The sequence below is a fragment of the Dromiciops gliroides genome, chromosome 2, assembly GCF_019393635.1.
Source record: "Dromiciops gliroides isolate mDroGli1 chromosome 2, mDroGli1.pri, whole genome shotgun sequence".
In the NCBI taxonomy this organism is placed as follows: Eukaryota; Metazoa; Chordata; class Mammalia; order Microbiotheria; family Microbiotheriidae; genus Dromiciops; species Dromiciops gliroides.
Window position 1 is genome coordinate 176441479 of NC_057862.1, and position 17869 is coordinate 176459347.

General features: G+C 40.8%; 1 protein-coding gene across 3 annotated transcripts; it reads left to right on the plus strand.

Moving 5' to 3' along the window:
• The first annotated feature begins 775 nt into the window (after positions 1–775).
• On the plus strand, positions 776–7805 carry HAUS4 (HAUS augmin like complex subunit 4). 3 transcript variants are annotated; one of them, XM_043980810.1, is made up of 11 exons: positions 1193–1829; positions 3522–3596; positions 4214–4275; positions 4680–4822; positions 4918–5049; positions 5358–5492; positions 5617–5713; positions 6277–6422; positions 6617–6747; positions 7126–7194; positions 7329–7805. In XM_043980810.1, exons 4-11 carry the CDS (start codon positions 4775–4777, stop codon positions 7519–7521), a joined length of 951 nt encoding a protein of 316 aa, XP_043836745.1. In that variant the 5' UTR covers positions 1193–1829; positions 3522–3596; positions 4214–4275; positions 4680–4774; the 3' UTR covers positions 7522–7805. The 3 variants fall into 3 exon arrangements, with proteins under 3 accessions (XP_043836744.1, XP_043836745.1, XP_043836743.1); XM_043980809.1 differs by lacking the exons at positions 1193–1829; positions 4214–4275 and adding an exon at positions 776–831; XM_043980808.1 differs by lacking the exon at positions 4214–4275 and having other exon boundaries at positions 1194–1829.
• The last annotated feature ends 10064 nt before the right edge of the window (positions 7806–17869 follow it).

Below are 17869 nucleotides of genomic sequence, written 5' to 3' on the forward strand. Positions count from 1 at the left end.
ACACAGCTAGTGTCAAGTGTCTGAGGTCGAATTTAAACTCAGATCCTCCTGAATCCAGGGCCGGTGCTTTAGCCACTGCGCCACCTAGCTGCCCCCGACTCCAACCTATTTTGAAGAAAAAATAAAATGGATTAAAATTGAAAGATGAAAAGGAGGAACAGAAGGATGAAAAGTGAATGTCTGGATAAGAAGAAGCTGGAGGTGGGGAGACACAACTTGGACTTTTTCTACCTAAACTTAAAGTTTACCACAAGCCTTACTACTTTTTACTTTTATGTAACGTATCAGGCCACTTAATTTCCAAGCTTCAGTTTCCCCTTCTTAAAGTGAAGGAACGAGAATAGAATCAGATTTCGAGTTGGAAAGGATCTCATTAAGAACCGAATTCCCTCATTTAGATTGTAAGCTTCCTCCATTAGTGTAAGGCCCTTGAGTAAAGGGACTATCATTTGCCTCCTTTTGTATCCTCAGCCTTTAGCACAGTGCCTGGCACATAGTACGTGCTTAATAAATTTCACTAATTTTTTTGGTGAGGAAACTGACACTCAAAATGACTTTTCCAAAGTCCCACACCGATTTTGCAAATATCAGATTTGCTCTGATTGCATATCCTCTGATCCACTTGAACCAGATGATCTCCTAAGGTACTGTCTTCTAGCTTTAATGCCCACTCGTCACCCCAACTCAAGAATGGACAGAACAATTTCCCGGACAACTTTCTACCGGGGTAGCTGGTGGTCAGCCCCTTTTTTAAGGCGCGCCTGGAAGGGGGAGGAGCCAGGGCCCCGAGGGCGGATCCTTCGCGGGACGGCTGCATTTCCCGCCTAGGGTGTAGGTAACTCGCACTTCCTCTGCTGGCGCTCTGTAGGCTATCTTCAGGCTCTGTATGGTTGGAGGGGATTGGGCGGGGGGGAGGGGGGGACAGGTTTTCCCTGGTCCACTTTACCACCCCTACTTAGGGTCCAGGAGGACAGTTCCGGTCCCGCACAAGGGAATGCGGGAGGGATTGGGAGGGCCTTAGGGGGAGCCGCTGCCTCCCAGAACCGACCCCATTCGTCGCCTCAACGGCGCGGCCTCAGGATTTTGCTTCTGAGGTGTGTTTGGAAGCACTTGGGGGAGGGAAGAGCGGTCCATGAGACGGTCGCAGGCCTCTAGCGAGAGGTCAATCCAGTCATCCTGCCTCCAAGTGGGAAGCTGGATTCCCGGAGGGAGCGGTGAATGGGGGTGGGGAATTCTAGCGGCGCGGGAACCGAAGCGGACCGTTTTCCTGCCTCCTTGCGCGCGCCATACCCTCTGGCGTTGGGCGGAGCAGAGAGTCCGCGAGCCAGTGGGCCCCGCCCACTTGCGAGCTGCGCGCGCACAGCGGCTTCCCCGCCCCACCCCCCTCCGGCCAGGATCCGCTGGCAGCTAGGGTTCGCGCGCGCCCCAGGCCGAATCCGTCACCCAAACTCTCCGGTGGTGTGAAGCCAGACGCATCACTAGTCTTTCAATCTGAGCCGAAGCGAGCTAGAGACTGTGCTCACTGCGCATTTTGATTCATCCGGGAGCCCTGTAAGGGTCATCTCTTGTGAAACGGCTGTAAAGGCCATTTGACGTTCAGTGCAGTGTGCAAAGGCAGCGCTAGGAATTTGAAAGACGCCCGAGTCAGAACGTTTAAACAAACGCCCCAGCCCCTGGAGCAGCGTTTAACTTGTCTGTGTTCTGCAGGGGCACGGTCTTTAGCCCGGATCGAAGGCACCATTAACCACTTCCCATTTGCAGAGCTAAGCCCGGTAAAGAAAACCATCCCAACCCCAGACAGCCAGAGCTTGAGTCGTCAAAGGACTAGGGTAAGAAGGAGCGTTTGGGGGCAGCTAGGTGGCGAAGTGGATAGAGCACCAGCCCTGGATTCAGGAAGACCTGAGTTCAAATTCGGCCCCAGACCCTTGACACTTAGTAGCTGTGTGGCCCTGGGCAAGTCACTTAACCCCAATTGCCTCACCAAAAAAAAAAAGGAGCGTTTGGATTAGGCCTTATGTCCAAGGTCGATATTGACCTGCAAAGCCCATACGGATAATTGGTTCTTTCTCATCCAGTATTAAAAGCCTTCCACTGGAGTGCTCCCTGAGTGGAAGCCTCTTCTGAGCCTGCCAGTGACCCCTGGGTTCGTGTAGACTTCCCAGGTTGATCCATAAAGGCTTAGAGCCTGAATTTGATAGTGAAATTGTATGTGTCTCATTCGGTCTAGCAAAGTTTAGATAGACTCATAAGCAAAAAGTCCCTGAAAGAAAAAAAAATTAAAGGAGAGTTTTCAAAATCTCAGTCCTTGAAGTGTAATATTAACCATTGCGTTTAACAAGAAAAATTACTATTTGCAAATCAGTTATTAATATTGTGGCTTTTATCCAAAAGGCTTCATGAATATTTAACTTCAAGAATAATTATCCTAGGTAGAAAATTATGAAGCAGATTAGTGTTTCTCTTCAATTTACGTTTAGAGTGAACAGTGAAGCTGCAAATTAAATCCTTGCGTCTCTACTCTTCATCTAGGTCTTCTAGGCTATATTAGAAAACAAATGAATAGCTATTTTTATATAACTAATAAATACCAAGTGAACCAAACTCTTTGTGAACATCAAGCAGTACTAAATCATAATAGCCTTTGGAAGGTTCAATTGTCACTGGGTGTTGGTGAGGCGCTAAATACATTTAATTTTTTTTTTTTTACAAAAGGAGGGGGAGAGATCAAAGGAATGGAAAATAACTGGCAAGAAAAAAATATCCCAAGTCTCTTGAGTCCAGGCTGTGCCCATCTTAACTGTGTCTGGTGTTGATGTAATTGTTAGCCTTGCACTTGATGTTCTGTCAAAGTGCTGACAGCTCATGTCTGAGCAGCATTAACTATACCTTTTTGTTACTTTGGGTACATTGACCCCACTGCCAGTCTTTTTGTCTTGCTCTTTCCTCCAGGTACTCTTTACTAATGCTGTTATGTGAAAACCAGTTGTTATTTTTCAAGTATGGAATGATTTGTCACTCTAGAGGACAACTCTGGAGTTAATGATCAGAAAGTACCTACAGATCTCAGGATGAAAGGAATGGCTAGAGAAGCAGAAAAAGACTATTTTGGAATTTGAAATTTAGCCAAGTTATTTGGCTGGAAAAAGTAACAGACTTTGATAGTTTTTTTTTTCCCTTTTCCTATTTCACTCATATTGGGAAGGGGTAACTCAATTTTGACTTAGACCTAATGGGGGGAAACATCCAATTTATTCAGACTTTAATGAGAATGTGGAAAACTTCCTTCAATTTTTTTTTTCAGGCATTGTGAAGTAACTGGAAAAATTAAAGGACTCAGTATGGAAAGTGTTTTGTCACTTGCTAGTTGGCTTATAGAAAAAATTGTATAAGACCTTGGTCTTTAGGATGCATGAGGCATTTCCTTTCTTCAAGGGGCATTCTTGGCCTTCATCCTAAGCTTATGGGTTGAAGGTACTAAGGTATTCCTCATTTCATTCCTTTATTTTTTGTCATTTTAACAGGTGCAAGTCCCACAGAAGAGATGGCATCAGGAGATTTCTGCTTGCCTGGAGAGGGTATGGAATTACTCCAGCAAGGTAAAGCTAACCATTTGCAAAGGATTGTGATTATTCAGGGTGCACTTTTCCAGCTTCTTGATTTCTATGCTCATAAGAACTGTCATTATCTATCATGATGGCATCCATAACAAAAGTATCTTGGTGCTTATAGTAATTTGGGAAAAACTAGAATTTGTGAGGATAAAGGATACTCCTAGGAGGCTTGTTTGCAGCTCTCTCTGGGCAGCTACCTAAGAATTAAGAGTAGAGCTTGTCCTGAATTACTCCTTTTGCTACAAGGGGATTCTAAACATTGCTTATGCAGGGAAACTCAGTGGAGGTATTAGCTGAATAGGAGTAAAACAAGAGATCCCATCATAGTGCAGGTATATATTCCTTGTGTATATGGGCATCTTATGTATTGAATATCCAGGGAATTAGAATCTCAGTATTTTCTTATATGCAGTTGCATGATACAGACATAGTATAGCAGCATCAATATGAATTATTTAAATGTGTTCACCATAGTGGGAATTTAGTGACTAAACTTTAAAAAAAATTTTAATTACAGGAAAGACAACAATTTATCTTTCATCTTTAGCTGTAAATACAGTAAAAATTGTCTTTTAAAGTTTATTTAAAAACTTTTTAAAAAGGTGGGGATGAGGCTGAAGCTGAAGGCTGAATTCCTGTGTGAAGAGGAATTTTGGGTCATGTGGTGATTCTTTTTTAATATTACCATATTTTCAATACTTTGTATGTAATTCTCAATTTCATTTCCATTTTGTAAGCTCTTTTAACTTTCTTCCTTTGATGATTCATCCTGTAATCCTTTATTAAGTATCCTTTTTATAGCTTTCTTTTCAATCTCTTTTAACATAAATCACTTTTAGTATCTTGGCACCATCCTTGGAATATTACCTAAAGTATTAGTTAATATCATTCCAGGAAAATTTTAAAACTTGTTCCCATTCTCCCCACACACACTTAAAAAAAAAAGGTGAGGATTTCTGAAGTGTCTGTCTGTTAAATGAAGTTGGCATGATGCTTGGCTACAGAAGGCAAAGTCTTAACCAATGATGCCTGTTTTACTTCTCTTCCCTGGGATGGATGGAACATAAGTATGCAGCAAACAGCTACCACCTTGTAACCTGACTGAAGAAGACCTCTTACAGAACCCTCATTTTAGCAAGCTCCTGCTAAGTCTTTCTCAATACATGGATGAGAGTGGTTTAAGCACCACCCTTGCAGACGAGCAAGCTGAGGTAAGGGCTGAGGGAGAAGGGATTTCTTCATAAGAGCAGGGAAGACATGCCATAAAAGCCAGAGTGCTCCATCCTAGCACTGTCTGTTCTTTTAGGCTTGGAAGGAGGTCCGGCTGCAAAAGACAGCATGGCTGAGGTCAGAGATTCTTCAGAGACTTATACAGGAAATGCTTGTGGACTACTACGTGAAGACACAGGACACAGATCTTACCCCAGAGGATAAGAAGGTATTGTCTGCATGAAGAGAGATGAGGTGAGGTTAGCCCTAAGGAGTCACTTGCCAGGGATCTGTGATGAAGCCAAGGCAGCTTTTATCTGATGATATGTGGGAAAATGGTGGGTAACTTGGTTTATCAGAGAAGAGAAGTAGGATAGGGAATTTTGGGGGAAAGTGAGAGGTCCCAAAAGCTTGGAAAGAAAGGTTTAAGAAAAGCCATGGGGATTGTCTGAGGTGGGTAACATGTTCACAGGCTTGAAGAAGGTGTGGAGAAGTGGTTTATGAGGATGACTGAAGAAAACTTCTATTTCTTTTTAGTTTCATGAATCTCTTGAACAGAGGTTATTAGTGACTGAACTGACTCGACTTTTGGATCCAAGCCAAAAGAAAGAGATGCCACCTTTGCTGGGCCTGGAGAAGTCAGACTTGCTAGAACTGATGCCCCCTTCAGAGGTCAGGTGGGGGTGAGGCTGAAGCTGAAGGCTGAATAAGACTCTCTCCCCTTCTATTTCTTATTTTGTGTGAGTCTCCACAGTGTGGATATTATATTCATGTCCCTTTGTTTCTGACTTGGTAGGATTTTGTGAGAATGAGGGAGTGTCTCCAGCCAAAAATTGAGGAACAACTGAAGAAGAAGTGTTTCACTCTGCTCTGCTACCATGATCCCAGTTCAGGTGAGCTCTTGCTCTGTGCTTCCTGTTTATCATGTGCTCCTCTGGCATACCATCACCATCTTTTGGAAAAAGTTGGCATGTTCCTCTTCTGAAATCAGGGGCAAGAGTTAGAAAGTTATAGAAATAATAGGTGCTTGTCCTTACCTGTTTCTCCACTTTGTTGGCTGGAATAAAGAGTATAGAATTCTTGCTGTTTTTCCTTTGTCCAGTTAGGTACAGAGCAGGAAGCATTCATTCTCCTGCAGAATGGCTGTTATTTTCCTAGAGGGCTATAGTACCATGGAAAGGGAAGGTCAGGATCAAGAAGTCCCCCTTACTGTTGTTTTCAGGAGCGTTTTATTGTCAATGGAGGCCACAAACACCGAATCTTGGGTTAAAAGTGAAGAAAAGGGAATTTTTGTAATCTGGGTGGGAAACAACCCAGAAGGAAGAGCTTGTGGAGGCCCCATCACTAGGTGCTCCAAACCCTGGCACCAAAAATGGTTTAGGAAGGCATGAAGAATAGAAGAATGCATTCTTAGGGGTCTTCTTTCTCGAACTTTGTTCTTTTTTCCTTCCCCCAGATTCTGATAGTGAAACACTGAAAGCAGCAAAGGTATGGCAGCTGGCAGATGTGCTGACAAGTGAGAAGCAGGAGAACCAGAATGCCAAGAAACAGCAGAAGGAACAGACAGTACTACTTGAAAAGCAGAGTTCCACCTATTCTCAGGTAGAGGGTGAGGGGATGTGTGAGTGTGAGAGAGAGAGAGAGACAGACAGACAGACAGACAGACAGACAGATAGAGATGTCAAGAGAGAGACACCATGGCCTTAAGGTGAAGCTTCAGGAGAATGTTTCTGATTTCATCTTGCATCTTATTTTTCACTAACTTAAGCAATCATTTTATCTCCTTGGTGCCTCAGGTGCTCCTCCGATGCCTATCACTGTTACAGAGACTTCTTCAGGAACACCGGCTAAAAACACAATCAGAGCTGGATCAAATTAATGCTCAGTACTTGGAGATCAAGTGTAGTGCCATGATTCTGAAGCTAAAGTAAAACTTTAGATCTGGCGGGGGTGGGGGTGGAGGTGAGGGGGGTGGGGAGGGGTGAGATGGTGTTGGGGTTCCTGAAGGATTCTTTTTTTTTTCCCCCTGAAGGATTCTAATTCCACATTAGCTTTCAATAAATGTCAGCATTATTTGTACTGCCCAGAGCATTCACCCTATTTAAGTCTTTACTTCTAAGTCTTTTCCAAAGTGGGTACTTTACAGGAGACCAATTTTGCAGTGTCCAGACTGAGATTGTATATGCTATCTATGCTCATTTCACACACTGACACTGGACAGTTGAGCTGTTTGGGTTGTCTGTCCTATCCCTAACTTGGCTGCTATCATTGATTTTGATCTTCTTGGTCACTTTCTTTCTATCAGGATGGAGGAGCTACAGATTTTATCAGATACTTACACAGCTGAGAAGGTGGAGGTTCATCGTCTCATTAGGTGAGTGATAAGAATTTGGCATGCCACTCAGCTTTAGTACCTACCATGTTCTGGACTCATCTCCCTTTTCCATTTGGTGTCTGTTTTCTCAGTTGCCACATCACTTCCATTTTTCCTTTCCTTTCTTATCTTAGGGATAGTTTGGAGGGGGCCATTCGCTTACAGGAACAAGACATGGAGAAATCACGCCAGGTCTTGAGCACTTATGAGGTGCTGGGTGAGGAGTTTGACAAGCTGGTGAAGGAGTACACCCATTTGAAGCAGGCAACTGAGAACAAGCGCTGGGCTCTTCAGGAATTTAACAAGTTTAACAAGTCTTACCATTGAATTTTGCAGAAACCAAGGACCTGGCTTCTTCTGCCTCAGCAGCACACATTCTTCCTGTCCTGTTTCTCCTATACAAGTATTGCCTTCTCATTTCTCAAAAGGGGAAATTAGGAGACACCACTCATACAGTAAGAACTCTAGTGGACTAGGCATTTTCCTAGTTTCTATCCTGTGCTTGCAGTAACCTGGCCTCCTTCACTTCCTCCCTAGGAATAGATTTGCACATCTTGTGGTCTCTTAAGAAAACCAATCTTGCCTTTTGTCCATTTGTTCCCTAAATAAAATGATGATATGGTTTCTTGGACTATTAGTAATTCCTTTGGGGCTGAAATGGAAGAGAGGTAGTGCAGCATTGTGAGTAAAGAGCTAGCCTTTGAGATGGTACGACCTGGGTTCAAGTCCCAAATCTGAAGGGGCAGCTAGGTGGCACAGTGGATAAAGCATCGACTCTGGATTCAGGAAAACCAGAGTTCAAATCCTGCCTTAGACACTTGACACTTACTAGCTGTGTAACCCTGGGCAAGTCACTTAACCCTCATTGCCCCAAAGAAAAACAAAACAAAACAAAACCAAGTCCCAAGTCTGACACATACTTGTTATCTGGTTGCCTAGGTCGATTACTCTTTCAGTGTCCCTGACAACTCTCACAGGACCATAAATTGCAGAATATTTGCTTACCACCTACATTGGTAGACTGAATTTCCTCCTGGAGAGCTCTTTACACCAATAAAATCACAGGTTTCGAACAATTTTTTTTTTAAGTTGAAAGCTTATGAAAAGGCTACTTGTCCTGTGTTGATAAGGAAGGCTTTCTGACAAGTGTGGAGAGATATTTAAAGGTAGGAGGGAGAAACAATTAGCCTTCCTATATGAAATCTTGAAATGCTTTTTTTTTTTTGGTGGGGCAATGAGGGTTAAGTGACTTGCCCAGGGTCACACAGCTGGTAAATGTCAAGTGTCTGAGGCCGAATTTGAACTCAGGTACTCTTGAATCCAGGACTGGTGCTTTATCCACTGTGCCACCTAGCTGCCCCCAAAGTACTTTATTTTGAAGATTGTATAACTTGTCTGCTTTTAGGAAACTTAACAATTGAAATGGGGGTGGAACTCCCTACCCACCTCAAAGGATTGTAGGGGAGCCATTCTATGATTGTCAGTTCAATCTTTTCTTTAAAAAAAAATCCTGTGAAGTAGTCCTACCCAATTACTGGGAAAAGAGAAGCTGCTGGCCTTTTTCTAGCTTTACCCTATGTGATGTAAGTGGAGTATACTGCTGATTGTGTCTGTAGAGTCAAATCAAGGTATGGAATAAGACTAACCTCAAGAACTGGGCCAGAATAGCAAAGAACAGATAAAGGGGAAATGAGCCCTGTTTTGGGGGGAGCCAGAACACCAGAATAGTAAAGAGTACTCTCATTCAGAAGAATACATCTAACCCAAATTACTACCTAGATAAGGTCAAATTTTGGCTGGCTCCTTTTAATAACTGTGGGAAGGAAATGAAACTGGAAGGAGGTTTTTTTGTTTGTTTTTTTATTAAGATCACAGATACAATGTGCTGGGAATTAAAGGTAAAATGTTACTTCATTACCTGGAAGGTTAGAAACCAGGGTCTAGAAATGGAAACTCAAAACCAGGTGTTTCAGCTAAGTAATATGACAGTCAACATTTATCAGTCAAGCACTCATTACACTTTGATGTCGTGAAGTTATAAGAGAATTTCTACCTTCATGGAGTTTATTGTCTATGACTGGGAGACAAAAAAGACAACTCAAAAAATATCCAAGGACACTTAGAGAAAGTGCAAAAGTGTATAGTCAGATTTTATACATAAATCCTGAGAGATAGAGGTACTGCTGTGATGATCTGAGTTTTATAGATTTAGAAAAGGCTTGATGGAGAAAGTAAATTCTCATAGGGTTTTGAGATAATGACTGGTAGAAAAGTAGAATTTGTACTCTTGGGTGAGTGGGGTAGTTGGATATTTGAAGACACAAGTGGAAATGAACAAGTCATAAAGAAAAGCCTGATCAAGTTCCCATTACTTAGATGGACAAAAATTCGTCTCTAAATCCTTTTGCTTCATACTAGGACATTCTGGCAAATTGGGATTTAGGGAAGTCACGTTCAGATTTCTAAAAGGCTTAGGAAGCAAGATGAAATAGCTTCCTTACTATTGGTCTCTGAAACATCACCAAAGTCCCCTGTCATTGCAGTGGTTTGTCTTGATCACACTATTGACCAGATGTGGAATGTTTACTAAAAATATGAGTCTTATTCCTATGGTAATTCACTGCTGAGGGGCACTTTGAATTGGTTTAACTGTTCTGAAAAACAATTGATGAGATGCAAAAAATAAGTGACTGAAATGTTCATATATGTTGACTCCAGAGAATCAACTATAAGCATTATATCCCCAGGAGATTATAAGCCCCACTTGTGTTTAAAGCAGCATGGTTTGTGATAACAAAAAAAAACAAACCAGAAATGAAGTATGTGCCTGACAATTGGGGAATGGCTGAATAAAATGATGGCATATGAATCTGATTGAATGTTATGATGCTATAAGGACTGAAAAACACGAATTCAGAAAAACAAGACTAATACAAAGTGATGTCTAGGGAAGAAACAGAGCCAAAAGAACAATGTATGTGCGCGTTGATTACAATAATGCCGAAAAAAGTTAATTTTGAGTTGAAAGGAAATTCTGGTTAGGTACATCAATGTTAGTACCACATAGTCAAAGTGAAAGAGCAGATCCCTCCATTCTGTTAACAGCTAATAAATTTGGGGATGGGGTTGGGTGTCTTGTGTCAAAACAAAATATTTCAATCCATTTTTTAAAAATGCCCTATTATTCCTCCACTAACATTCACTATCAGTGGAAACAATAAGGGTTGAAGACACTAGAGAAAAGAGAATTTAGGGACTATAGAACAAAGGATCATGATAGAGTTACTGTATAATTACAATTATTATTTTTGCCCCACATGTCTCCCAAGAACAGTCTATACTTGTTTCCTCCACTTCTTACCCCCTACCTTCCACGCCCACAATTCTTTTTTTTTCTTTTTTAGTGAGGCAATTGGGGTTAAGTGACTTGCCCAGGGTCACACAGCTAGTAAGTGTTAAGTGTCTGAGGCCGGATTTGAACTCAGGTCCTCCTGACTCCAGGGCCAGTGCTCTATCCACTGTGCCACCTAGCTGCCCCTATGCCCACAATTCTGCTGAAACTACTCGCTAGAAAGTCACCAATGACCAAATTCAGTGGCCTTTTCTAAGGAACATTTGATCTTCTCAGCCCCTGTGGCACTGGCCTCTGTAAAATGAAGAGGGCTGGTCTGGAGTATCTCTAAGAGCCTGCTAGCTCTAAATCCTATGATTCTCAGATCACCTATCATCAAACCACACTTGGCTTTTATGGCTCTGAACTTGTGGATCTTTTATCATTCTGACCATTTCCTCTGTCTCTTCTGCCTCTTCTTTCTCTGTGCCCCTTAAATATAGTTGTTCCCTAATGTTCTGTCCTCAGCACTTTCCTCTCTCCCTTGGCAATCTTATTGAGTTATCACCTGTATGCAGATAACTCAAATTTATCTAGCCTCTTTCCTGAAATCCAGCTCTGAATTTTTAACGACATTGGATATTTCCTCCTACTTGTCTGATTAAAGACATCAGACTCAAGGTGTTCAAAACCCAACATCTCTCCAGGTTCCATTCCCAAAAGGAAACAGGTCACATTTCTTTTGACTTCCCTGTTTCTGTTAATGGTCCTACCATTTCTCTAGCCACTCCGGTTTGTAACCAAATCATTTGGTTTGTCTTCTTTTTTCACTCCTCCCTTTCCTTCATGCCATCTATTCCCATCCAGTTAGTTGCCAGATGTTTCCATTTTCTTTGAAGTTTTATTTAAGAAAAAAAAAAGTTGTATTTTACTTCTTGCTCTTTCCTTTAATTCCCACTGCTGCTACTCATCCTACTGCAGGCTCTTATCACTTCATGCCTGTGATACTGTAATAGCTTCCAAATGTCTTTCTCCTCTAATCTCTTCACACTTCCAGTTCATCCTTCACTCTCACGCTAGAGTCATCTTTCCAAGGTATTAACTCTGATCCTGTTACTTTCATGCTCAAAAATTTTCAGTGATTTCTCTTTGCCTTTTGAATAAGTTTAGAACTTAAGAGGCATAGTGTACCATAGTGGGTAGAGAGCTAGCCTTGGAGTTAGGAAGACCTGACTTTGAGTCCTGCTTCTGACACCCACTGGCTGTATGACCCCTTAATCTATCAGCTTCCTGAGGACCTATCCAAGAATATTAAAAAAGAAGTGCTGATGTGAATTGGTTAAGAGGGATTCAAAGTAACAATTCTTAGATTGGCATTCAAGGCTTTCCACAATCTAGTTCTAACTTGCCTTTCTAGCCCTTTTCCATACCAGTCCCCAAAACAGACCCAATGCTCAGACCAAATTATTTGCTTTCTTCCAATATCTTTTCCTTTTTTTTTTTTTCCTGGTGAGGCAGTTGGAGTTAAATGACTTGTCCAGGGTAACACAGCTAGTAAGTGTTAAGTGTCCGAGGCTGGATTTGAACTCAGGTACTCCTGACTCCAGGGCCAGTGCTCTATCCACTGCACCACCTAGCTGCCCCTATCTTTTGCTTTTTTACATATCTTTGTCTTTTTTACATATCTCCATACATCTAGAATGCTTTTCCCTCCTTCAAACCTTACTTTCCCAAACTCTACTTATACTTCCCATGTTCAGCTTAGATGTCATCTATTCCAGGAAGTTTTCTTTGATCAACAAACCTAGAATCAATGATATCCTCAACTGAACTTTTGTAGTATCTTAGAGGATGTTCATAGTATGTAATGCCAAGTATTGTAATTATTTATGTATGTTTTCTGTTTTCCATACTATATCTGAGATTCCTTGAAGTCAGGGACTATGCCTTTGCATCTCCCATAGGGCCTTGTACATGGTATCTAAAAAATGTTTGTTGAATGCATGAAGCATTATTGAACATTTAGTAAACCTGTATACTAGATAGTAAGATATCTTCTAAGGATTTATTATATGGGGAAACATGACATGTTGCCTTACAACACAACATAGGCTAAATGATAGATGAGTGATATGCCTGCCTCTGTTATATTCAAGTAATAAGAACAACATATATCCAGAAATGGCAGTCCAACACAAGTATCACTGACAAAGCCTCATTTTTCAAAGATAGAGAGAACTGAGTCAAATTTATAAAAATACAAGTCATTCCCCAATTGATAAATGGTCAAAGGATTTGAACAGTTTTCAGACAAAGAAATCAAAGCTATTTGTAGTCATATGAAAAAATGCTCTAAATCATTATTGATCAGAGAAATGCAAATTAAAACCACTCTGAGGTATTATCTCACATCTATCTGAGTGGCAAATATAACAAAAAAGGAAAATTTTGGATAGTGGAAGGGATGTGGGAAAACCGGGACACTAATCCACTGTTGGTGGAGTTGTGAACTGCTCCAGCCATTCTGGAGAGCAACTTAGAACTATGCCCAAAGGGCTATATAAAGGTTGTGCATACCCTTTGATCCAGCAATACCACTGCTAGGTTTATATCCCAAAGACATCCCAAAAAAGAGAAAAAGACCTATTTGTACAAAAATATTTATAGCAGATCTTTTTGTGATGGCTACGAATTGGAAATCAAAGGAATGCCCATCAATTGGGGAATGGCTGAATAAGCTGTGGTATATGATTGTAATGGGATATTATTGTGTTATAAGAAATGACAAGCAGGACGATTTCAGAAAGGCCTAGAAAGACTTGCATGAACTGATGTATAGTGAAGAAAGCAGAACCAAAGGGGTGGCTAGATGGCGCAGTGGATAAAGCACCAGCCCTGGATTCAGGAGGACCTGAGTTCAAATCTGGCCTCAGATACTTGACACTAGCTGTGTGACCCTGGGCAAGTCACTTAACCCCCATTGCCCTGCAAAACAAACAAAACTATCTCTACATGTAACTGGAAAATAATAAAATACTTAAAAAAAAAAAGCAGAACCAAGAGAATATTGTGCACAGAAACAGCAATATTGTTTGATGAATAGCTGTGAAAGACTTAACTATTCTCAACAATACAATGATCCAAGACAATCCCAAAGGACTAATGAAGCATACTATCCATCTCCAAAGAAAAAACTGATATTGAACACATACTGAAGCATGCTATTTTTCACTTTCATTTTTTCTTTTCTCCAAGTTTTCTTATACAAATTGACTAATATGGTAATCAGAGGAAGGGAGGGAGAAAGGGGGGAGGGAAGGAGGGATAGAATTTGGAATTCAAAACTTTAAATAAAAATGTTTATTAATTAAAAAAAAGAAAAAGCAGTCATTGAAGCCTGGATTTATTGGAGAAGACTTGTGGGATGAGGAACTAAGACTGAAATTAGGCTCTGAAAGAAAGAAAAAAAAACTTTAAATAAGGATCAGGACTGTCCTATCTATTTTGACAGAGAAATACAGTACAATACAAAACATAAGCAAGATCATAATTGGCGTGGTGAAGACAGAACAGGTTAAAGGAACCAAATTCAAGACCCAATTTTGGTACACTCTAGCTATTTATTTTAGACAAGTCATTTTACCTTTCTGAGTCTCAGTTTCTCCCAGCATCTTACATATAGTCATTGTTCAGTAGATGCTTATGGAATTTCTTTCCTTTTCTTTTCTTTTCTTTTTTTTTTAAGGGCAAGGAGGGTTAAGTGACTTGCCCAGGGTCACACAGCTAGTAAGTGTCAAGTGTCTGAGGTCACATTTGAACTCAGGTCCTCCTGACTCCAGGGCCAGTACTCTATCCACTGTGACACCTAGCTGCCTCGATAATAGAATTTTTTTTAAAGAAAAAGAGTAAGGAAAAAAAATCAGCAAAATCAATCAATACAATTTAAATAAATCTGACAATTTATGCTATGTTCCATACTTATGGATCCCTAACTCTACAAGAGTATATGTGGGGGTAGCTCAGTGGTGCAGTGGATAAAGCACCAGCCCTGGATTCAGGAGTACCTGTGTTCAAATCCAGACTCAGAAACTTGACACTTACTAGCTGTGTGACCCTGGGCAAGTCACTTAACCCCAATTGCCCTACAAAAAAAAAAAAGAAAAAAAAAAGAGTATATGTGGAGGTATATTCTCATATCTTTTCTTTGGAGGCAAGCTTGCTCTTTATAATTTTGCAATGTTTACTTCCAATTGTTTTGTGGTTCTTTTCATTTACATTATTGTAGTTATGTATATTGTTTTCTTGGCTCTGCTTACCACACTTAGGGTATTAGTTCACATAAGTCTTTCCACACATCTCTGTATTCATCCTATTTGTCATTCCTTACAGCATAGTAATATTCCATTACATTCATGTATCACAGTTTGCTTAGTCATTCTCCCACTCAATGGGCATCTACTTTGTTTCCAATTCTTTGCCACAACAAACAGTTCAGATACTATTTTTCAATAGAATACTCCCTTGATTTTAAGGAAGAGATTGGAAATAATGGGAGAAGTCACAAGAGCATTAAATCATTATTTCCAGCTTCATCAATTTAGCCACATATGTTTGTTTATTAAGCATATATTATATGTTACACTTTTCTAGGCACTGGGTGAGATGCAAAGTTTAGAAAGGGATAATCCTGCTCTCTTGGATCTGACTAGGTGGAGGGATAAGGTACAAACACAGATAACTATAATAAAAAGTATGACATGATAAATGCATTGGAGTTTCCAAAATTCTAATATAGAAGACTATACATGATTAGAGGGACTGGGGAAAGCTTCTTAGAGGAGGTACTTGAATGGGACTTTATAAGACCTGGATGACAGGAGCCAGAGAATTCAATAGGTAAGGAAGGAGAGAAGACATTCTGGGTGTGAGGAACCAAGAAAAGCCTCCAAGATGGCAAACCAAAGGATGTGTTCAGGAAATGGAAGGCAGTTTAGCTTGGCTGGCATAGGGAGTTTATAGAACATAGCCGATGAGATACAAGGATGGAGAAGTGAGGCGTCATCAGATTGGGGAAGGCCCAATACATAAGATGAAAGAGGAGGCAGAAGTGAAAATATCCTGGAAAAGGCAAGGAAGAATTTGTTTTCAGATAGTAACTCTCAGGGAGAGGAAGAGGAGAATAAAAGAAGAAGTGGTTGGAGAGTCAGTATGCTGAAAAAGACAAAAGAAATGAATTTGACTTAAGGCAGAAGGATAGATTCTCATGAGGAAAACCTAGTAGCCTAAAGGAAAATTCATCCATTGCTCCCCCAGTCTCTAGATAAAAATGAATCCAGTTAAAGACCCAGTATTTGGAAAGGAAAGCTAAGAATAACAACAACAAAAAAGTTTTTTTTTTTTAGCTATATTGGGGAGAAGAGTATAAAAAAGGGATAGGACTGCTGCAAGGAAGTACATGATGATAACTAGGAATAGAAAGAGGGCAGAGCTCAATTCTGATATTGCTTGTTTTATCTGCCAAGGACAATTCTATTTGAGCCATAAAAGGCAGAACAAATATGTCCAATAGGAAGATGATGCTCAAAGTAACTAAGAAGGGAGGAAAAGAGTGAGAAGCAGTGTGGGTATAAGGTCAGACTTGGAGTCACAAAGATTGGAAATCAATTCTTGACCCATACTAATAGTGTAACCACAGGAGTCACTTAATGTGACAGTTCACTCGGATAATTCTCTAAAGTCTAAGTACTGATGAGTCGTGGAACTGCATCTGTGCAGTGACTTTCCCTACACAGATGGAATTCCTACCTAACCTTAATGATCTAAGACATCTGGCCCTGATCCTCTGGTACTTAGAGGATTGGCAGATGTGTGATTGATAAGCCACTATTAGTGAGCTTTGAAAGATCATGGAGGATAGGAAAACAAAACACAACTTCAGAAATGGAGGACAAATGGCCTGATTTTCAAAAAGGGGAAGAGAATAGAGTCAGCAGATTATAGGCTAGTGATTCTGACTCTGATCCCTAGCAATTTTCTATAATGTATTGGTAAAAGGGTGATTAATAAAAAACAAACAAACCAAAAAAGGATCTGTGCTTGGCCCTATGGTCTCTAACATTCTTTTCAATGACTTTTGTTCGCATTTATGGATCATGCAAAGTCAGGTAAGAACATTGGGTCAAGCCATATTAGATGGAATTTAATAGGGACATATCCATGTAAAAATGTCTTACTTTGGGGTTTAAAAAAATTCAACTACAGGCAGCTAGGTGTCGCAGTGGATAGAACACCCGCCCTGGATTCAGCAGGACCTGAGTTCAAATCCAGCCTCAGACACTTAACACTTACTAGCTGTGTGACCCTGGGCAAGTCACTTAACCCCAACTGCCACACACACACACACACACACACACACACACACACACACACACACACACACTCAACTTCACAAATGTAGGTGGAGGCAGGTCTGGACATCTGAAAGACATCCAGAAGTTTAAGTGGACTGAAAGTGCAATATGGATCAACAATGTAATATGGTGGCCAAGAAAACTAATATGATCTTAAGCTATATTAAGAAAGGTGGGGCAGCTAGATGGCGCAGTGGATAGAGCACCGGCCCTGGAGTCAGGAGTACCAGAGTTCAAATCCGGGATCACGCACTTAACACTTACTAGCTGTGTGACCCTGAGCAAGTCACTTAACCCCAATTGCCTCACTAAAAAAAAAAAAAAAGAAAGGCATGACTTTCAGGAATAAGGAGGTAAAAATCCATTTTAACTCTGCCATCACCAAATAACATCTAGAGCATTTGTGTTCAGTCAGAGATGCCACATTTTTGAAAGGATTTTATATTCAGGAGGTTGTCTAGAGCGGGCAAATTAAAGACCTTAAATTCATGCTACATGAGGATTGAAGGAACTCGAAATGTTTAGGTTGGAGAAGAGAAGACTTAATGGGAACACAAATGCTCTGTTCAAGTATTAAAGGGCTGTCACATGGAAGAGATTGACATCTTTTGTTTAGCTCCAAAAGGAAGAACTATTGTGGGTGAGGTCCTGGGTGGAAGGTTGTACTAAAGGTAAACTTAGGTACAACCTAAAGAAAAACTTGATAACAATTGGGGTTACCCAAAAGCGGAAGGGTTTGCTTCAGGAAGTTGGGGATCCCCCTTATTTCAGGTCTTCAGGAAAAAGCCAGATGTCTATTTGTTGGATAAGTCATAAAGTGAATTATTTTTCCCGTAAGTTCACTGTGGTTTCTTCCAACACTGAAATTCTGTGAGTCTGTTCAGTGAAGGAGATGAAGCATTCCATTTGTCACCCATCCCTGTAGGGCTGGGAT

Excerpts from the sequence above, each read along its gene's own strand:
- HAUS4 (XM_043980809.1), top strand. The coding sequence starts at position 3,542 with ATGGCATCAGGAGATTTCTGCTTGCCTGGAGAGGGTATGGAATTACTC. Across the intron at positions 4,823-4,917 it reads TTGCAGACGAGCAAGCTGAG|GCTTGGAAGGAGGTCCGGCT; the intron begins GTAAGGGCTGAG and ends CTGTTCTTTTAG. Across the intron at positions 6,748-7,125 it reads GCCATGATTCTGAAGCTAAA|GATGGAGGAGCTACAGATTT; the intron begins GTAAAACTTTAG and ends TCTTTCTATCAG.